General features: G+C 37.9%; 1 protein-coding gene across 3 annotated transcripts; it reads left to right on the forward strand.

Moving 5' to 3' along the window:
• Positions 1–351: 351 nt before the first annotated feature.
• On the forward strand, positions 352–18,354 carry laptm4a (lysosomal protein transmembrane 4 alpha). 3 transcript variants are annotated; one of them, XM_041805971.1, is made up of 8 exons: positions 352–585; positions 1,276–1,412; positions 5,059–5,179; positions 10,499–10,575; positions 12,594–12,716; positions 13,894–13,989; positions 14,315–14,413; positions 17,424–18,354. In XM_041805971.1, exons 2-8 carry the CDS (start codon positions 1,284–1,286, stop codon positions 17,496–17,498), a joined length of 720 nt encoding a protein of 239 aa, XP_041661905.1. In that variant the 5' UTR covers positions 352–585; positions 1,276–1,283; the 3' UTR covers positions 17,499–18,354. The 3 variants fall into 3 exon arrangements, with proteins under 3 accessions (XP_041661905.1, XP_041661907.1, XP_041661904.1); XM_041805973.1 differs by lacking the exon at positions 1,276–1,412 and having other exon boundaries at positions 357–585; XM_041805970.1 differs by lacking the exon at positions 352–585 and having other exon boundaries at positions 1,176–1,412.
• The last annotated feature ends 1,669 nt before the right edge of the window (positions 18,355–20,023 follow it).

Raw genomic sequence — 20,023 nt, forward strand, 5'->3', positions numbered from 1 at the left:
AATATCCCCTTTACTTTTTTCCATTTTGTTATGTTGCAGCCTGATGCTGCAGTTGAAAAAACCCCCAAAACCTTTTATTCTCATTAATCTACACTCAGTTCCCCATCATGAAAAAGTTAAAACAGAATTTTATACATTTTTGCAAATTTATTGAAATTTAAAAAACTGAAATATCATAATGACATAAATATTCATACCCTTTGCAAAAACACTTGAAATGTAGCTCAGGTGCCTCCAATTTCTTTTGATTATCGCTGAGATATTTCTACACCTTGATTGGAGTCCACCTGTGGTAAATAAAACTGATTGGACATGATTTGAAAATGCGCACACCCCTATATGAAAGGAGCAACAGGATTGTTGCAAGCACAGATCTTGGAAATGCTACAAGAAAAAAATCTGTTGGACTGACAGTTCCCAAGAGCACATTGGCCTCTTTAATTCTCAAATGAAAGAACCAGGTCTCTTCCAAGAGCTGGCTGCCCAACCAAACTGAGGGATTGTGGAAAAAGGGCTTCAGTAAGGGAAGTACAGGTGGACTCCAATCAAGGTGAAGAAACATCTCAGCAAGGACTGATTGAAATGGTAAGCGCCTAAGTTACATTTCAAGTGTTTTGCAAATATTCTGAATATTTAATTCAATGTGGTATCTCCGTTTTTTGTTTTTTGTTTTTTTGATACATTTGCAAAAATTATAAAATCATGTTTTCATTTTGTCATGATGGGGTACTGATGCACTGTAGATATCAACTATAAATAAAGCCTTAGAATGGGAGCCTCAAGAGAAGGACAAGTTTAGCTTATAGTTTAATAAAGTTCTGCAGCAATGTTGGCTGCGGTTGTAAAGATACTCTGAAAAAATCAAAATAAAGTGCTCATTGCAAAACGGGGTCTCGGTGACCATGTACAATTTAGTAGCCAAGGGCATCTGAATGCGTTCCTGGTTTGTAATTAAGCTTTGTCTACTATTGAAAAATCTATGAAATGCACCATTTTCAGTCAAGCTGCCTGTTCCATTTATTAATCATTTCTAATCAAGCATGTTCCAACATCACCAAGACCTTATTGGTTGTGCTTGGAATCCCTTCCCAGCTATTGGTCTAAATCCCAATCAGTCAAAGTAAAGCCTGCAGTCCCCGCCTCTTCCTGTTCGTCAAACCGTTTGTTTTCATCCGCGGTGGGTGCTCGCGCAGGTCGTCAGGGAAGTGGTGGGCGTTTCTCCGTGTTCGTTAGCTGACTGTTGATGGTGAGAGGATTTTTCTCTTCCACGTATAGCTCTACTGATGTTTCTTCCAACGCTCGTGGAGGACATGCATCACTTTAAACCTAGTCGAGACAGATTGTACACCACCAGGTGTTGTGGATGTTGCCACGTCCGGACGGGGACCATCATTCTGGGAACATGGTACATGGTACGTAAAATGGTTGGTAGGAGTCACTGAGCTAATGTTGGCCAGCGTTGTCTATGAAGTATGCCTAAGTAGGTAGTTATATAATACATGCAATGCTTACCGCGCTTTCAGCCCACGATATAATACTAGAAAGTAAATTTGTCGAAACGTCCTAGCCACAAAGTGTTAGCTTTATTGTTTTAATTTTCTGAAGCACGCTGGGTTAACGTTAATCATAAAGCTATGGTTAGCATTAGCCTGCTTTAATTTCATGGCTCTGTAGCTAAGTGTCTATGTTGAAAGAAGTCGTCTAACCTTGAAGCTTCAGTTTTAAAGTTATCAAGAACGCCAGAAATGAATGCAGATCCCCACCAACACTAGGTTATGACTTCAAAGTGCTAAATGTCAATTTGACTTAACGTTGTGTCGGACGTTAGCTCAAGTTAGCCGACTTTCCGCTGACTTGCTAACGCAGCGGCTCTCAAAACACAGCGAGCTTCCAAATAAAGTAGAAGCCTATTGGAACATCTATTAAAGATTTAGACGTTTCTTTGTTTTGATCTTTCTCAGACATGTCGGTGGTTTTTAACTCATTACACAGCCACGTTGAATTTAGCTGTTTGCTATTGTTTGCTAACGTTAGCCATCGTTGCCCTTTGCTCACTACAGCAAGTTCATGCAGCATTGCGATTCAGCTCACAGCTGAGTTAATCCCCTCTGGTTTCTCTACATCACATAACAGATGATCCTGTTTTTGGTTGCGTTTCCTCACAAATCCTCTGAAGATTTTGCCAGCCGAACAATATTTGACTCCCAAAACACGTGAGCCTCGTTCCTCTGATTTTCATGAAATCACTGCCTTAGTGAGAGAGCAGTCAAACCCGTTTAACATGTGATTTGACGATCACTCATGTTTTTTTCTGGTCATGGGTTGACAGGCAGTGGATTTTTTTTGTTATACAGCCTTAGTTGATCACGAGGATTGTTCCAATTTGAATGCTTACTCATTTTTTGATAATCATTTTAATGCCATGCACTTTATGAAACAGAGTTACAAAGTGCTTCACATGCAGGAGAGAAAGAGAGAGCAAAAATCAAATCAGAGTACAGACAAGCAGGAGTAAAAAAGTTAAGCAACTCAACATATACAAGTTATACAAACACCAGATTCATACAAGCAGACATCGAAACTATGAACGGAAAAACAAACACAAAACTTCCAACCAACATGCATTCACAGCACAGGCACGGAGGGAGTTTCTTAAAAATGCTCATCTATAAAAATTATTTTTGAGCAGCCGTTTTAAAGCAACAATGGAATCTGCAGACTTGATATTCTGGGGAAGACTGTTTCATAGTTTAGGAGCTGCTATTGCAAGTTACAAGATTTAAATTATGACCAAGGAACTGTTTAAAGGCCCTGGTCAGATGATCGGAGACTTGACCACTTGAATATGGGCTCAGTAAATCATTTAAATATGCAGGCCATGTAATGCCTTAAAGTTAGATGTGTTATACAGGAAAAAACCTTTTGGCTACATTTTGGTCATCCAGGGAAGAAGTATCCTATACATTCACAATTGTTATGTTGATGTAGGTGAACATGATCAGTCAAGTTTTATTGGGTATTTCTTGGTAAAAATTTATATTTTCTTCATCCCAGTGTTGTGTATGTGTCATGGGTGTTAGGTGCTCTTGACAGCAAGATGGTAGGCTTGTTCACATCAGGTGGTAACACAAGATTGATAAAATAAACTATTGTAAGAGAGAAGCCACTGTTCAGGTTTCAAAAGGTTAAATGTTTTTATTACATCTTGGTTTATTGTAAGATTATTGGAGAAGATATTTTTCTTGGTTTTATTATTATTATTTTGACCATAAATATCATATTAGGTTAGCTAACACTTCTCAGGTGACCACTCAAATCATTAGTATGAGGATGCTCAACAGAGGCTATTAATTCTAGCTCTGGCCCCAGTCTCTTCAGAACTGAAGAAGACTTTTGGAGGAGAGGGGAAAAGTCCTCAAGAACCTCAGTCAAGTCCAGTTGCCCTCTGTATGAAGATTTGATACCATAAAAATCCAGACAATAATGTTTTATTTGGTCAACTGCATTCTCAGTATGGGTCACTTTGACTTCTACTCCTTGTTTTGAATTAGGTCAAACAAAAGTTACTGGCTGTATTTGAAATCACACGTATAGTGCTCTAGACCAGTGGTTCTCAACTGGTGGGTTGGGACCCAAAAATGGGTCACGAAGCCCTTTTCTGTGGGTCGCAGATGTGTGTCTGCGGATAAAATGCTCCAAATTACTCAGTGAGACTCTTCAAAAATGTGCATGTTTTGCCCTCTTTCATTGTTTTGTTGCATCTTTTGTACTGTTTTAAGCCCAAGCTGTAATTTTTTTAAATTAAATACATCCAATTAACCAAAAAAAAATCCTAAATTTGGGTCGCAATTTTCCTTGAGGAGTTGATGGTGGGTCCCGTGACTCAACCACTTGAGAACCACTGATCTAGACTGTGATTAAGCCATTTTGTAGTGCTTTCTGAATTCTTACTGAGCGTTGCTATACCCTCTCATTGTACCCTTCAGCGTATTGTGAAAAGGATGAACAGCGTGTTCACTTTATTTACCATTCATGCATACCAGTCAAAACATAAACAAGCAAATGGGGTGTTAGACTGCCCCATACATGACAAATAGTTGATTTTGACCACCAACAGTTTTTTTTGTAGGCATAAATACCAAAATCTTCCATCTTTTTATATGGCCCCAAGAACTCAGTTATGTTTTTTTTTCTTATGATGACATGAGACTGACCCATCATCTATATGCACAAGCAAATGACACGTGGCACAAAAATACACATCCTTATTTGCTTTGAAAAATCATATTAATAATTTTTTTATTTATTTGCAAAAATACATTGATTATAACATGTCATCAGGGATTGGTACAGTTGTTTTTGACCCACACTCATTGATGCTGCACATTTTAATTGTGTGATGGCGATGGTATCACTGCCCATGGCCAGAATAGTACATCTTTTTAGAAGAGTAGGGTAGAGATTAGAGAAGTGAAATCTTTTTTAAACTGTACCAATGAGATGACTATATCGTCCACTATAGACAGTTCACTATATAATCCCTATTATCCCTATAATAGAAATTAGGGAGCAGGGAATGAGTGTGAGTTCAGACGCAACCCCTGTGCTTTAGTGATGTCACTGTAACTTCTGTTTAGTCAACATAGCATATTTTTTTCAAAGCATTTAGTCTCTTTAATTTTTCTTCTTCTTCCAGTTAAACATTAGATTAATTTTATGCCAGCATATGCAGTGTATTCAAAATTGCCACTCTTGCTTGTTTATTGTATGAAATTCATTTTCCCCTGTTTGTAAATGCAGTGTCTGTCCCCCTGGAGAAGCTGAATTGTTTTTATTCATGGCTATGTTTTCACATGATGACTATGTAACCTTGATAAACTAATAATGGGCTGAATTGTTTTCGCTTATCTTTTTTTGCTTCATCCTTCTTGTGGCAAGTTGGTTTCCCACAAGAAAAAACACTGCCTGTTTTTTGTAGGACTTCAATGTAAAACACATTCCTAGCTGCCTTTAACTGCTCAAGCTCTTTAAAAAATTATCCTTCCTTCCTTCTTGCAGGTAGTCAACTTGTTGATGGGCATCCTACTGACTGTAGCTGTGACCCACCCAGAGAACGTGCCCACTATTGACTTGCAGTATGAGGTCATCGACCACTACTTTGCCTCAGACAGGATGTCTGGTAAGCATTGAAATCTATGCAAGAGTTATTGTATTGGCAAATAAACAGCAATATATTTAGCAATCACATTTGCGTCTGTCTGTTAAAATCGGCCTTTATTTCTGCATTACCCAGAAAAGGGCGGTTAGGCACTTAAATAAAGAAACATTTAGAATGTGTTTTCGCTAACCCATGAGATTCTCTTGTGTGACTGTTGTCATGTGATTGATTTTCCATGGGGAGCATAGTTCCCTTCTAACAACACAACAAAAACAACTCAGTAGGTCAACAGAGCCCTGCTGTGCTCTGTACATGTGATTGATTTGGTCTCACTGGTGGTTTTTCTTGTATTTTCTTGTGTTGGTACAGGCGAGGTGTTTGCATTTGTATGTGCAGGGGAAGAGCTGGCAGGATGATCAAAGTGTCTTTCCTTTATAGCTGCTGGTAGTTTTGTTGGTTTGCTTGGCCTCTTCATCTTTCTGAAAAAAATGACTCAGCAGGAGAGAGAGAGAGAGAGAAACCACTGGGGTGGGTTGACCTTCCCATAGTGAGCTCACGCCAGCACACATTGCAGTGGAGGCTGTCCACAGCCCGCGGAGCCGATGTTAGTGTTTTAGTGCAGCTTCATCAGGCTGCACTCATTAGCTCCACACATCAGAAGCATGAAAAAGCTGATTAGCTGATTTGGACAAAATTTTAAAATCAGTCTCTTGCATACATAGAATTTGTCTTCAAGTTAGTCGTAGTGCTTTACAAAATAGAGTTGTCCAGTACCAGAGTTTTAATTTTCAGTACATCAAAACGTCACAAGATGTCTCGTCAAGGTGAAAATCATCTCGTGAGATCAATATTGCCCAGACACCAGGGGTAGCAGCTCTCCTGACAGAAAACAATACCTAACTGGAAGTTATAAAATATCACAAAGATGCCCTGGGCACTTTAAAATTGTTGGTTTGCCAGCTAATGAAGTAATGGAGCTGATCCGTGACCGAGTAAGATCACTGCTCCAACCCCCGTTCATCATAATGGTCCGCAATGATTAAATGCTGCTGCTAGAAACCTTAGAAGTCTCCATGAGTTTGTGTATGCGCGCAGACTCACTCATAGTGCTGGTATACGTGACTTTATAACTTTGATTCAGTCGCTGCTTCGTCATGTCTCCTCGTCTCACCGTCTGTCAGCCACATATCCATCAGCTGTTGGCTGTGCTATCATCAATCAGAAGCTTAACATGTGTAGTGCATCGGGTAGTTGTATACTGCAGTGGTAAACTTAGCAAAACAAACTCAGTCTGAATGCCATAGAGTCCACTGTTAGCTCCAAAAAGCGAAGTTGAAGCTCTAGTTAAATGTGCCCTGTTTGTTGTCTGACAGCAGACAGAGCAGAGACACACACACTCGCTCACTCACACACACACATTAACACACCTTCATCTATGTGTCTTGTCCAACACTGTCAAAGCTCATATGAGAAAAAAGCTAAAGCTAAAATAAGCTATTTCTCTAAATTACAATAGAAAACAAACCTGTTATTGACAAAAATATTTCTTTTGAGTGTTTTACATATGGATGTACTAGAAGAGGATGAGAAATGGTTTACTTTTACTGATGCAACTCTTTATATTTCAATCTGTTGTAAATAGTTTTTAAATTACTTTCAAAATAATCTAAATGCTTTTATTATCACTATAATTGTAGCAATGGGTGCATAGAGTAGTAAAATAAAGATGTGCTAGAATATTAAAATGAAAGGTCTGATTTGAAGAGCATTAAAATGTACAGTTTGAGTCAGAGTTGGACAAGACAAACTATGTGTAAGTATTGATACCCTGTTCAGTACAAGAGGAGTTTAAATATTTCTGAATAGACCTGAATGCCTCGCGATTACGACTTTCAGCATTATAAAGGACATATTATCCACTCATAATTTTTTTCAAAATGACAAAAAAAAGTGTAAAATCTCATCTTGTGTCTCGTGGGTACAAATCTCATCTTGTTAGATAAACATCTCGTCCCACCCCTGGTATGGGCTAAAACTATTTTGTTAATATCAGCATATCAGATCCAAAATCCAACAACCTCTTCCCTAGTTGTAATCAAAAGTAAGCCACTTTAGAGGGAAGAGAAGCTACAGGCACAACCTGTCTGTACCAGTCATTTTGTAATAGATATGCAAGACTCATCCATGTTATACATTTGTCAGTTGTGACAGAGGTTGAAAAGGCTGGGAAATTATTTGAAATTAAGTGACTCTAACCGCTGTCCTCCTATCTAGAAATAAAGGCAGTTGGCCTGAAATTTTATCTGAAAAAAAAAAAAATCTGTTTTCAAGGTTCAGGGATGGTGTTGAAAAAGCCATATTTTTATTGTGGATCAACTGAAAACAAAAGATAAATTTGTCCAACTACAATAAAAAACTAAAAGTGAATGCTCTTTTTATGCCTAGGTAACTCTTATAATATTGTACAGTTTTTTTTGTTTATAAGTACTTTTCTATGTGAATAATGGCAGTAAATGTAAACATTTACAGTTAGGCATGAGATACTAGACATTATTTTAGGTCCAATTTCATGACAAACTGAAACATTAAAGATGACTAAATGCAGGACAAAAAGCATTAAGCACTCACAGTTTCCAAGGAGAGTATCCCCATAACCCATTAGACCAACTTTTATTTGATAAAACATTGCTTTTAATCACCTAAATGAGCGTATTAACTTTTATATTGTGTTTAATTCATTTTTAAATGGAGCATATTTGTTTTTCAAGGAGACGGTCTTAGATGTGAGACTTGTTCTGCCTTCAACAATGCAAGACTAAAGCAGTTCATTTCACAAGAGCAACAGTTGTTTAAGATCCATTTCAGTTCCCAAAGGACCCACTCATAGGTCCAGTGGATTCACAGCATTAAACCTTTCATCATCACTGAATATCCCAAACATGAATATTTTGAGAAATGTATAAGACGCCTACGTTAGAACAAGGTATAGGAGGATGTGTTGGTATTTCTGTGCTCTAAATATTTGCTATTAGATCACCATCTCTGACATATCTGTTCTTGCACTATCACAAACCTTTAAATACAGAACAAGACTAGGTTAAAACCTAGTATATGGCTGACCCCAACTACCTGGGATGCCAGTTGAAATCCTTGACTGAGCTGTGTGTTCTGGCAGAGTGATTTTTTTTTGTTGGGGTGTGTAATTGTGCTGTCCCTTCTGTCTGTGGATTGAGAATTGAAGGATCCCAAAAGTTAAAAACATAAAGCCCCGTCGGCAAGAAAAAAGCTAACCTGGCACGCAAGATTACTCATATTCATTATATGAATATATTTGAAATACATCTGAGAAAGCTAATAAAATAAATAATACTGCTTTGTCAAAATATTTCCCAAATAAATCAAACTCTAAATGGAGCATGGGTACAATAAATAAACCATAAAACTGAAAGAATTGCTACATTTTACATGATGTTTTGTATAAAAGCTATGTTACAAAACCTGGCACTGTCCTGATATGGACTTAATGGTTACTGGTGAGTTAAATTTATACAGCTCAATTTTTGCCTCTCTCTCTCCCTCTGTGTGGAAACTGTACAGATTTGTACAGGGAGGGGACACATCACTACAGGAGACGCGCAAAACATCTTCTCTACCAAGAAAAGTGCTCAGTGTGGCTCTCTGCTCTGGTTTTGACAAGAATTGTGATCCGATTCCAAGTGAAGGGGTGTTCCTACAGCGACATCCAAGCTAGCTGCTACCGCACAAGCAGACCCTGGATATACCAGACAAGCCGACTGTAATGATCAGAAACACATACCGAAACAGACCGGGAGTAGAGCGAAAACACCTTTTCTGTCACGGAAAGCTTTCAGTGTTGCTCGCTGCGCTTGTTTTAATAAAGACATGTTGTCCATTTCTGACAAAAGTGCCGCTGTGGCTAAGTCCTAGCTAATCACTCCCATAGCAGGCCTTGTTTACAACCACTCACAACGACTAACCCTTTCCCCCTTAACTATCACATACTCATGCCAAAGCAGGTCGGTAGAAGAGCGACAACATTGTTTTCTGTTGCAGAAAGCTTTAAGGGTTGTTCTCTGCGCTTGCTTTAATAAAGGATCTTGTCCATTTATGACAAAAATGCAGCTGTGGCTAATTTTGAGCTAATCTTTCCATTAGCAGCCACTGTATACAAGCAGTCACACAACAAGTAACCCTTCCCCTCTTAACTATTACATACTCCTGCTGAAGCAGGTTGGCAGAACAGTGAAAACACCTTTTCTGTCACAGAAAGCTTTCAGTGTTGCTCTCTGTGCTTTTTTTTTTTTTTTTTTTTTTTTTTTTTTTAAATAAATAAATAAGTGTCCAGTTTTGACAGAAGTGCAGCTGTGGCTACTTCTGAGCTTATCGCTCCACTATTAGCCATTGTATAAAAGCATTCACACAAGTAACCCTTTCCCTCATCACATACTCATGCTGAAGCAGGTTGGCAGAAGAGTGAAAACCTCTTTACCAACATGAAGAGCTTTAAGGGGTGTTTTGATTCTTTATTTCACACAGAGATGTGGTCCAGTTCAAGTAAAAGGATACAGTGCTAAAGCTATGTCTGAGGTATTTCTGCCAGTGGAGGCAGCCATTAGACGGCCTTCAGTACAACTAAACCTCACTCTGTATGGTATGACTGAAAGTAAAAGTAGCATCACTCAGTCAGTCAGTCAGACACAGACAGAGCCATCTGTAGGGCTGACCTCAGCGGTCAGCCAAAAATACAGTAGGCTCTATCTTTCAAATTAACTCTAAAGACTTCATTTTAGTCTTCATAATTTGTTGAGTTTTTTTTATCTTAAATTTGTTTTGGATAAGTTGAAAATGAATCCCAGACCGTCCTCTGACTGTTTCAGACAAGTTGTTCTGCTTGAGCCAGACATACCAAGGAAAGCCTCTGAACCGCATTGCGCAGCAGCTCTTAACAAGCATCCTCTCTCGAGTGCAACAGGCGAGACAGTTTTCAGGAGGTGAGAGACTGAGTGATGGAAGGAAAAGAGGATATGAAAGGCAGGCCTTTTAATTATCCCATCCAGGGTTTCATTGCTTGTTCGCAGATTCTCTACAGCTGAGAGGGAGAGGCTTAATGCTCCCCAGAGCTGGCCTTTTAAAAACATGGTTAGTTGGAAGTAGGGAAGCCCTGGAGACAGTTCACTTACACTGTATGCAAATCACTGCTGTTTTGCAGAGCAGGCAAATGTACACATCTATCCACAGCCAGCAAGGGGCACGTAAACTACTTAAAGTCAAGCTGAAAAGAAATCAAAATTAATCTTTCTCTTATTTATTTTCACACAGAAAACGCCTGTGTTGGATTTGCCATCTCTCTGCTGATGCTCACGATCAGTGCCATGATGGTGTATGGAGCCATTACTGTAAGTCTATACAGAGGATGTTTCTAATTTTAATGTCTGCTTTGACAGGAAGCACTGTATTCAAAGCCCTGTCATGGTGCTTATGCAAATATGTAATCCCAGAATGTGCATTGCTTCAAAGCTGTTTAATGCAAGATGGAAGACGACAGGCAATTTGACTTCCATGTCCAAAAGAGTGGTGACGCAGTGGGAGTGTAGCAAACAATGTTGTGTTCTTACTACCTGTCATCTTTACCTCGCAGGCCTGTCTGATGGCATCAAGACTGACAGGTTTGATAGCTCTTTTCTGTGGCCCAGCTTCAAGCTGCTAGAGCAGATGGTTGCACAGTTAAAGTCTGACACACATCTGCAGGCTGGCACTCTGTGGCTGCTGGTGTGAGTGTTCTGCTTTAGCTGTGCAAGCACATCGTCCCAGACACCCACACTAGACTCCCTTTTTTCTTTACTGTGTGGTTGTGTAGAGCCACTGTTACTGTAGTGTCCCAGAAAACACCCTGATCCATGACTATAGTAAACAAACAGTATGAATGAGTCAGTGAAAAGAAGAATGTAGTCAGTGAATTAGTTTATTTCTCTCCCAGGCTGTATTATTACATTGTGTTTGGTAGCAAGAACAGAATACCTTTAGATGTTCTTGTGAAGTTCCCCAGTTGAAGGACTTATGAGCTGATTTTCAACCTCCTCTGAGTTTCGTTACACTTAGAAACACCCGAGTTAAATGACACACTTCCTGTTTCTGCAGGCAAACTCTTTCATTTACTCCAAACCACATGTGATGATTCAGTTACAGTCTGAGACAAAGGAAAGATGTTTTCAATCAGAGAACTCTCTGATTGAACATTTAAGGCAAGAAAGCCACAGAACAAATATAAGTCTTGAATGTCCCCCTTTAAAATAGGGATGCCCCTCAGTTGTTTATACAGATAAATTAAATTTCAGACTACTTGACTAGTCCTTAAGTAAGAAAAAAAACAAATATTTTGTGCAGTCATTGTCATGATGAGCTATCTTTTCAGAAAGCTGGCATCATGGTAAACAATGCTGAATTACTCTGCAGATGGTGGCAAACATTAGCACTGCTAGCACCACCAGCCTCCAGTCCTCCTAACATCCGCAGCCCTGTGCTAAACCTAGTTATGCATTGCTCTGGTCAATCAAAGCAAAGCTGGTTATATTCCATTTGACCTCTGCTGAAACTTAAAGGCTGGATCAGACTACACACATTTAGATGCATTTTGACCTAATTGCATACTGCCCCAACTTTGACATCTGGTGTGTCAAATGCTCTTGTATTGTGACACAGTCAACAATATGTCTAGAACATCCCACAGTAGTATTTATCTAAGCTAACTGGGATAATGTCTTGACTTGTCATAATTGTACCTTGTGATCTATTTGAAGGATACTCATTCCACATTGTCTTCTTGTTGATGCAGAAGGACAAGTCTATGTGCTTTATTTTCTTCTTTTCAGAGCACAAGACCACTAGCATCAAACGCAGTGCTTCTGTTATAGCCATGACTGACACGTCTTGACCTGCCTCCTCAATGACAATTGAAGTTGCACACAGCTACAAAGACAGCAGATAGCGCCATGATAGCAACATATGATGACTGGTCAGGACCACTCTGTCAGCCCAGACAGGACAATATCTTTGTTGTCTGCTATGGTGAAATCATATCTTATCTAGTTCAAAGAGATGCCATTCTACCACTGTGCTAGTTCATGTCTCTGTAGTAGAGAAAGAAGCAAACATAAGAGTTAAAGCCCCAGCTGGTAACAGGTCATAGAAGATCATGGAAGATCATGAAAGTTGGAGATTGCTGCTCAGACTGTGAATTTATCTTTAAATGTCTAATTATTGGAACAGAGCCAATCTATTAGATAAAAAATATGTTAGAATGTCAATTAAAAACAAATGACAAGAGTTAAGGTTAAAGTAAATACAATTTGATCCTCTTATGTAAGACCGTCCATTTGATGAGCTTGTTCATAACATAACTGTTGGTTTTCCACAGCATCGTGACGGCTGGCTCATACCGTTCTTCTGCTATCAGCTGTTTGACTTTGCCCTGAGCTGTCTGGTGGCCATCAGCTCTCTCACCTACCTGCCCAGGATCAAGGACTACCTGGACCAGCTGGTCAGTTCTAACAGTCTAATAAGGCTCATTGATCCTGATCTGACCCTGTTGATATGAATCAATCACTGTACAGTTCCCAGCATAGACAACACTACCCTAGTTTTAAAATTAAGCCTTTTTCACAAGGAAAATAACCTTTCATTGTTGAGATAAAAGTGTAGGAGTTTGTCTTTGTTGGGTCATTCGAAGAGTATGATTCCATATTCAGAAGATGACCTCTAAAGGCTGGGCTTTCAAATTAAGAAAACACAACAGTGATATCTAGTGGCTACTAAAGAAAATAACAGCTTGTATCTGCAAGATTCAAAGCATTACAACAACTCCCTTTTTCTTTATTTTGACACTAATGTGTGTTATTGTCCATCAAACTTGCATGTCATCATTAGATGTAGCCTATTCTAGGTATGTCCGTAACCACTGCATTAATATGTAAAATGTGTTTTAGTACAACAATTAATAACTGTATTGTCTAAAATGTGAATTTAAAGCATAATTATGTCCAGAAATTATCAGTTTACCTTATTATTTAAGTAAATGCCCAGTGCCCATGTGAGCTTACATGTTTAAACATCATTGTCAAATGAGCCACAGTGTGATTTAGTTTTCTGAAATAAATTACGGTTGAATTATAGTTGAAGACCAGTTAAAAATGTGTCTCTATTTATGCATTTCTTGTAAAAAGAGAAGCATTTCAAGACTTCCTCATCTTTTCATATCCCAATGATGTGCCAATCAGTCATCAGTTAAGTAGCTAAACTTCAAAATCTGTCAAACTGAGGGATGTGCTGTCTTGTACATCAGTTATATTAGAAGACATGGACATTGTCTGTCAAATGGCACTCTATATTTAGCACAATCCTTCAAAGAAATATGCTTCAGAAGAGGACGAAAGCTCCAGAACTGCTGCAACATTCTTGCTTCTACACAGATCCGTCAGTTTTTTTTTTTTTTTTTTTTTTGCTCATTTTGCTTTTATATCTATACTAGTGTTTTCTTTTTAGAAATATTGAATCATCAGATATATTTTCACCAGTAAAATCCTCATGATAAATACAAAATACACTTCAATTATTTGTTGCTACAACCCACTCCTAACAGAAATCTAAAAGGTTAAAAACTTTTCTCTTAATGCTTTAGCTGCATTGATGACTTTATTATCATTTTTTAATATCCTCAGCCTGATTTCCCATACAAGGACAACCTCCTTTCTCTGGACTCCAGCTGCCTGCTGCTCTTTGTGCTTGTTTTCTTCGCCTTCCTCATCATCCTCAAGGTAAAGTATCAGTTTATGTAAGTTAAACTTTTTTTGAATTGTTTTGTTAGTTATGCCCCTTGAATGTGGCCATTGTAAAAAGAAGCTTCTTAGATGTAGATGAGAAAGTCAAGGTCCTTTTTCTATGACTGTTTTCAGCTGGGAGTGGTGATGAGGATTTAGAAGGGCAAAGTGTTGTTTAATTTATACTAATTGTATTACTCCTGGTGTATTAAAGTGGAAAGTTGGGCCAGTTAGATTTGGTTTGAGGAGCTCTAGGAGATAAGTTGTTTTCAACCTTGTTAAACAATAAAACCCTGAACACTATCTTATCTTTGTTTTTCAGGCTTACTTGATCAACTGTGTGTGGAACTGCTATAAGTACATCAACAACAGGAACATGCCAGAGATCGCCGTCTACCCTGCCTTTGAGACTCCTCCCCAGGTTAGAAATAAGAAAGAACTTGACCTAAAATGCCCCATATACTCTCTCACTGATCACTGAGGGTTCATAAGTCTCAAAAATATCCTGTTATGGCCCGTCAGATGTAGTTGCATATAATGATAATAGCAAACCAGCAGGGGGCTTAAAATCAGACACGACAGTTATTGCAGTATGCATCTGATTATAAAGTTAACTGATTATAAGAGTTTACTCTAACATGATTTTTCTTTTACTAATAACTTTTAGTATAGTTATGATACACTGTTAAACATATTAACCTGATTATAACCCCCCCCCCCAAAAAAAAACACCGAAACCATCCTGCTGTAAAACATAATACTTTCAGAGTAGATGTCCAGCTGATGTCACACCTCTCTCAGACAAAACACAAACCACACCCTCTCTCCTCATCCCTTAGTGTTTGGACCAAGCGCAGCTATTTGATCAACTGATCTCCCTCAAATATGCTGCACAAAGTTGATTCTGTTCCTATTTCTTCAAAGTACCATAAAATCTACTTTATAAACAGCACTTTAATACCTATTTTTCATTAGGAAGTTGGCTGCAACATAGATATCAGTGCAACCAATATAGCTTGCTGAGACTTGTACTGTCTCTGTTTGTGACCAAGAGTACTTCCATAATCACACATTATGTAAGACCTGATGTGATTGAAAATTCACCCCTGTACTCTTTCAATTGTAAGCGGCCACTTACTGCTCACACTGTGTTGTGCTACGTAGCGATGAAGATCAGGCTTGCCCTCATTAGGTCATAATTCCACATTTATAGAAAATGTGGGATACATATGTATAAACAGTGTGGAGCACTTGTCTGGTTGAAAAGACCCCTTAATCAAAGACAGCAAATGAGGGTGGTGGGCAGAGCAACTCACTCATCTTGACAGTCCCTGCAAACTGATAGATCAGTTACCACAGCTAGCAGAGGTGCAAACTCTCAATTGCCTAAACAGATAATATTAGAAGATAGGATTTGGTGGTATCTGTTTTTGTTACAGCCAAACCCTCCCCAAATTTTATCAGGGTATACGATAATACCCTACTGCTGGGTGTTCAAAGAACACATTTTACATGCATTTGTCCACGTACATATGCAAGCACAGTGCAGTTCCCTAACCCTAACCCATACATGGAACACAACCTAACCACTAAGCCATCTGTGCCCCGTGCTTCATTTAATCCTTAGACAAAACGCCTTTAGTTAAAAAAATGGCATTGAATACAGGGGGCTGGAAGTAATACAAAGTTGAAGAATTGTTTTTAAAACTTCCCACGTAAGTAATCAAATGATGCTGTCTCCTTTTTTTCCTCTCGCTCTCTATGCTTAAGAGCTCATATGCCAGCCCCCCGTTGTTAAGGGGATTTATGAGAAATAATAAGCCTCAATTATTATCAAACATTGTCCAAGAATTAATGCTCTGTATGCTTCTACTCTACTGTTAAACAATGGATTTAGTTACACTTTATTTCCATGTTGCGCAGCCTGGCAAGCTCCATCCTGCTCCAAGTTCTCTTTACGGGAAGTTTAGAAAAAGTTACTGACTACTTTGGAGTCTAAAAAAACAAACAGGCATTGATAAGTTTAATCTACGTTTCTTGTAAAAAGGGTTAAGACAAGTTTGAATGTTTTTTAAAAAGTGTTGACGGTTTAATCGTGCTTGATGTTGCTACTGCAGCACCTGTGTTTTTTAAAAGCCTAAACTTAATCATTTCTCATCACTGATCTACACACAGAAAGAAAACTTAACACGTTTTTAAACGTACATTGCCTTGGATCACATAACAATCAGCCGTGCCACGCACGAGTGTATATGTGCCGTATAGATGCACAATTGTTGTTTGCCCAATCGTCCTGTAACCAATAGCAGAATTTCATTTATTATGTTTAAAGCATCTTAACACACAGATAGTGGTGCTGCTGACGCATATTCTTAAGGCATTTATTATGCTAATGCACTCATTACATTGCAGTCTTTAAGACGGTAACTACACCAATACTGGTTGTTTTTTTGATACGCTGGGATTTAGTATTATCATCCATTTCATCCAATAGAGCTACACAGCTGCAAAGACAATGCATGTTGAAGGCCCCTATCAGAGCAACCTGGGCTTCCATAACACCTCAGCAGTTCCACAGCCTCTGTGACATGCAGCATTGCTGCAGTAATTCATGCAAAATGAGCCCTGACCAAGTATTGAGTGCTGTACATGTTCATACTTTTCAGTAGTCCAACATTTCTTTGTTAAAGCTAATTTTTTTATTGGTTGTAAGTAATATTCTAATTTTCTGAAATACTGAATTTTAGGTTTTCATTAGCTGTAAGCCATAATCATCAAAATGAAAAGAAACACTTGAAATATATCAGTCTTGCGTGTAATTAATCTATGTAAGTTATGGGTTTCACCTTTTGATTGAATTACTGAAATAAATCAACTTTTTGATGATATTCTAATATACTTAGATGCACCTGTATGCGATAACTGCTTTATTATTTTTTTAATATGTTGAACAATATTTCCTCAAAGCTATGATCCAGATTTTTTTTATTGTGAAATGTCTTCTTGGTGTTGTACTGTAGTTTACATTTCAATCATGGTTTCAGCTTCTCACCATCATGATGATTAAACGAGTACTTTGATACATCCTGTTTTGTCCATAGGATTTGTCATGTGGTAAATGTCTCTGTGTTTGTTGTTCTACTTTGGCCATACAAGTAATTATTTTTGTTGATTCGTTGTTATTATTTATCTTTATTTGGATATATTTGTTCATTTCACTCATTCTTATTTGGTGCCTTTTATCAGAGTTAACAGTGTCTAAGTTTGATAAATGCATGTGTTGCAAATGTTGTAAAATCATCTAGTGATAATGTTTTATAATATGATCTCCATATCAATCAAAATAATTGTGATTATGATTTTTGCCATTATCAAGCAGTTCTATTGTGCACTCTAAATTGTTTCTCTCTCTCTCTCTCTCTCTCCTCCAGTACATCCTGCCAACTTATGAGATGGCGATGAAGATGCCAGAGAAGGAACCCCCTCCTCCTTACATGCCTGCTTAAGCACCAGCCCTATTGCCAAAACACACAAACATGCGCGCACACACACACACAACACCATATGCATTCCTACCTTCCCTCACTAACCTTTCTGAGCACCACTATGCCCTTATCCCCCCCTCTCTGACCCTCTGTGTGTACGTGTAAGGCCACTAAAATGTTAAGTTCACCCCTCCCTCTGTATTTCTAAAGATTATTCTGGAGGTGTGAGGAGAAAGGTGGGACAGACTGTAATCTGTGTGAAAAAAATGGATGAATGTGATGTTTGAAAAGTGACAGAAGCTGCTACCCCTCCCACCCTCTGGCCTTTTTTATGTCTTAGTAAAAGGGATACATGTAAAATAAAATAGCTTAAAATGCTTTCATCGATCCAGCACCATCCTATCTATAGATTGATATATGAAGTGTAAAAAGAATCTATTAAGACAATCCACTTATTATAGCTCTTACTGTTGAATCGTGTTACTTTACCCCCCTAATAATGAAGATCTGGACTATTCTATTTCAGTCTTGAATGAAGTCTGTAGCACTTTTTGTCTTTTATTTATTTAGCTTTGCTGTGGTTCAGTTCACCTCCACCGCCCCCTGACAGTTTCTGCTGCCCCGATGTTTTAGCAAAGCTAGTGACGAGTTTTCCAGCTGAGACTGAGAGAGGCTGACAGCAGAGGGAGCTGATGATGAATCCTTTTCTCTGCTTCTTTCTCACCTCACAGCTGGAGCAAACAGCTGGTCTTGTGAACATTAGTAGTTGCATGCTGATCATCAACATCCCTCCACATTATTTTACTGGTTATATAATTTTATCCTACTGTAGTGAAAAACATTTGACTTCAATAAAAGTTTCAGAGGATTGATACCATTATGACTTTTGTCTTTGTTAATGAATTCTGAAGTAGATATAAAAAGCAGCAGCTTTGCTGTAGATTGCTCCTTTAACACAATGTCCAAGGTAGATACAACTACAGGCTCATCATGGAAATAATAAAGAAATATATTGACAGTTAAAAGACCTCCCCAGAGTTCCTGTTCTGGATATTTTTAGAAAAGTCTTAGAAATGTGCTAGAACCACATCCTGACAGTTACCTGCCTGTGAAAAGATAAACATTTACCAGACAATGAGCATACACTGATGGGTTAAGATCAAGGGCAGGGTGGGTTTCTGTGGAGATGTGACACTGATCTTTGACCTATAACCTCCAATGATAAAAACACTAAATCTAAGAAGAAAGGTACTCAAAACTAGTGAAATTATTTGACCATGCAGCAGGATAATTTTACTTGACAAGATATCTTAAAATTATGATCAAGATTATTTTATTGAGAAATAAGTCAGCAGAACCCTTATTTTAACAGTTATTCACTTATTTTTAGTTTCCTTACCAATTGAGACAAAAAATGTATGATCATGATCAGTTTAGGATTTTACTGTAAAGTTGCACACTGAAAATAAGGAATTAACTTAAAACAAGATAAATTATCTGGAATTTCTAAATCTATTTTTTTGAATCTTGGTAAGCAAATAATTTGCAGTCTAATCAGTTTATCCTTGAGTTAGAGTGGATATTAGTGCAAAGGTTAAGAAAATCTCTCAAAGCGCTCTTGAGATATTGCACTAGGGATGAACATGAGGCCCAATGACACTGACTTTTGACCTGTTACATCCAAGATGAAACCAGAGCATTATTAGTCAGAGTGGAAATTTGGGAAAGTTTGAAAAAAATTTTTTTAAGAGTTTCTAAAATATTGCTTTTACTCAAAACAAACTTTATGCCTACAACTTCAGCTATCTCTGGCGTGGAAGCTTTAAAAAGTTGACCGCAGGGTTTCTGTGGATCCTTAAAAAGTCTTATACTGGACATTTGAAATTCAAGGCCAGACATGTTTTTATCCAAGCTTTGTTTTCTGTCATTTTCAATTATCCTTTTTTGCGTTGCTTGGAATGAATTTAGCAAACATGCTAGATTTAAAAATATAATCATACAGTTTATTAATTAAATAGAGGTATGAAATATACCATCAGTCATCAAATTTGCGTAATTATAAGAGAAAAATGTCTTTGTCCTATACCATTTGACATTTCATCAACAGTGTATTAAATCACCAAATTCAGCCCTGCCCGGAGTACTAAATAATCTTGCATACCTTTTATTGACCTTTTGTTGCAAAAAGTGCTAAATTTGTCACAATTCAGGTCTTTAAAATGTCTTTAGTTTGACATTTTTAATTGAAATTTGATTATAGTGTGTAAGAACCCTGGACTGCTACAGATATTCAAAACATTTAGTAGAGTGTTTTTGCTCTTAATTTCAAGCTCTTTAAAATAAATCTTAACATTTTAAAGCCTAATACCTCAAATAATAGCCAGACAATTCTCTTTTTTTAACTGAGATATATACTGAGATTATGTTATTTAACCTTCTAACAAAATCTAAAACAACTGACATAAAATTTCACATATTTTCACATTTGATGCATTACACATTCCAGGCAATTGTTAATCCACTGGAGGGCATTTTCACCTTTTATC

Source organism: Cheilinus undulatus, linkage group 14, assembly GCF_018320785.1.
Source record: "Cheilinus undulatus linkage group 14, ASM1832078v1, whole genome shotgun sequence".
In the NCBI taxonomy this organism is placed as follows: Eukaryota; Metazoa; Chordata; class Actinopteri; order Labriformes; family Labridae; genus Cheilinus; species Cheilinus undulatus.

What these genes read in the sequence shown, in the direction of transcription:
- laptm4a (XM_041805971.1), top strand. Translation starts at nt 1,284, where the DNA reads ATGTTTCTTCCAACGCTCGTGGAGGACATGCATCACTTTAAACCTAGT. An exon ending in AGGACTACCTGGACCAGCTG is followed by an intron (nt 12,717 to 13,893) that starts GTCAGTTCTAAC and finishes TAATATCCTCAG; the next exon opens with CCTGATTTCCCATACAAGGA. An exon ending in CCTTCCTCATCATCCTCAAG is followed by an intron (nt 13,990 to 14,314) that starts GTAAAGTATCAG and finishes TTTGTTTTTCAG; the next exon opens with GCTTACTTGATCAACTGTGT.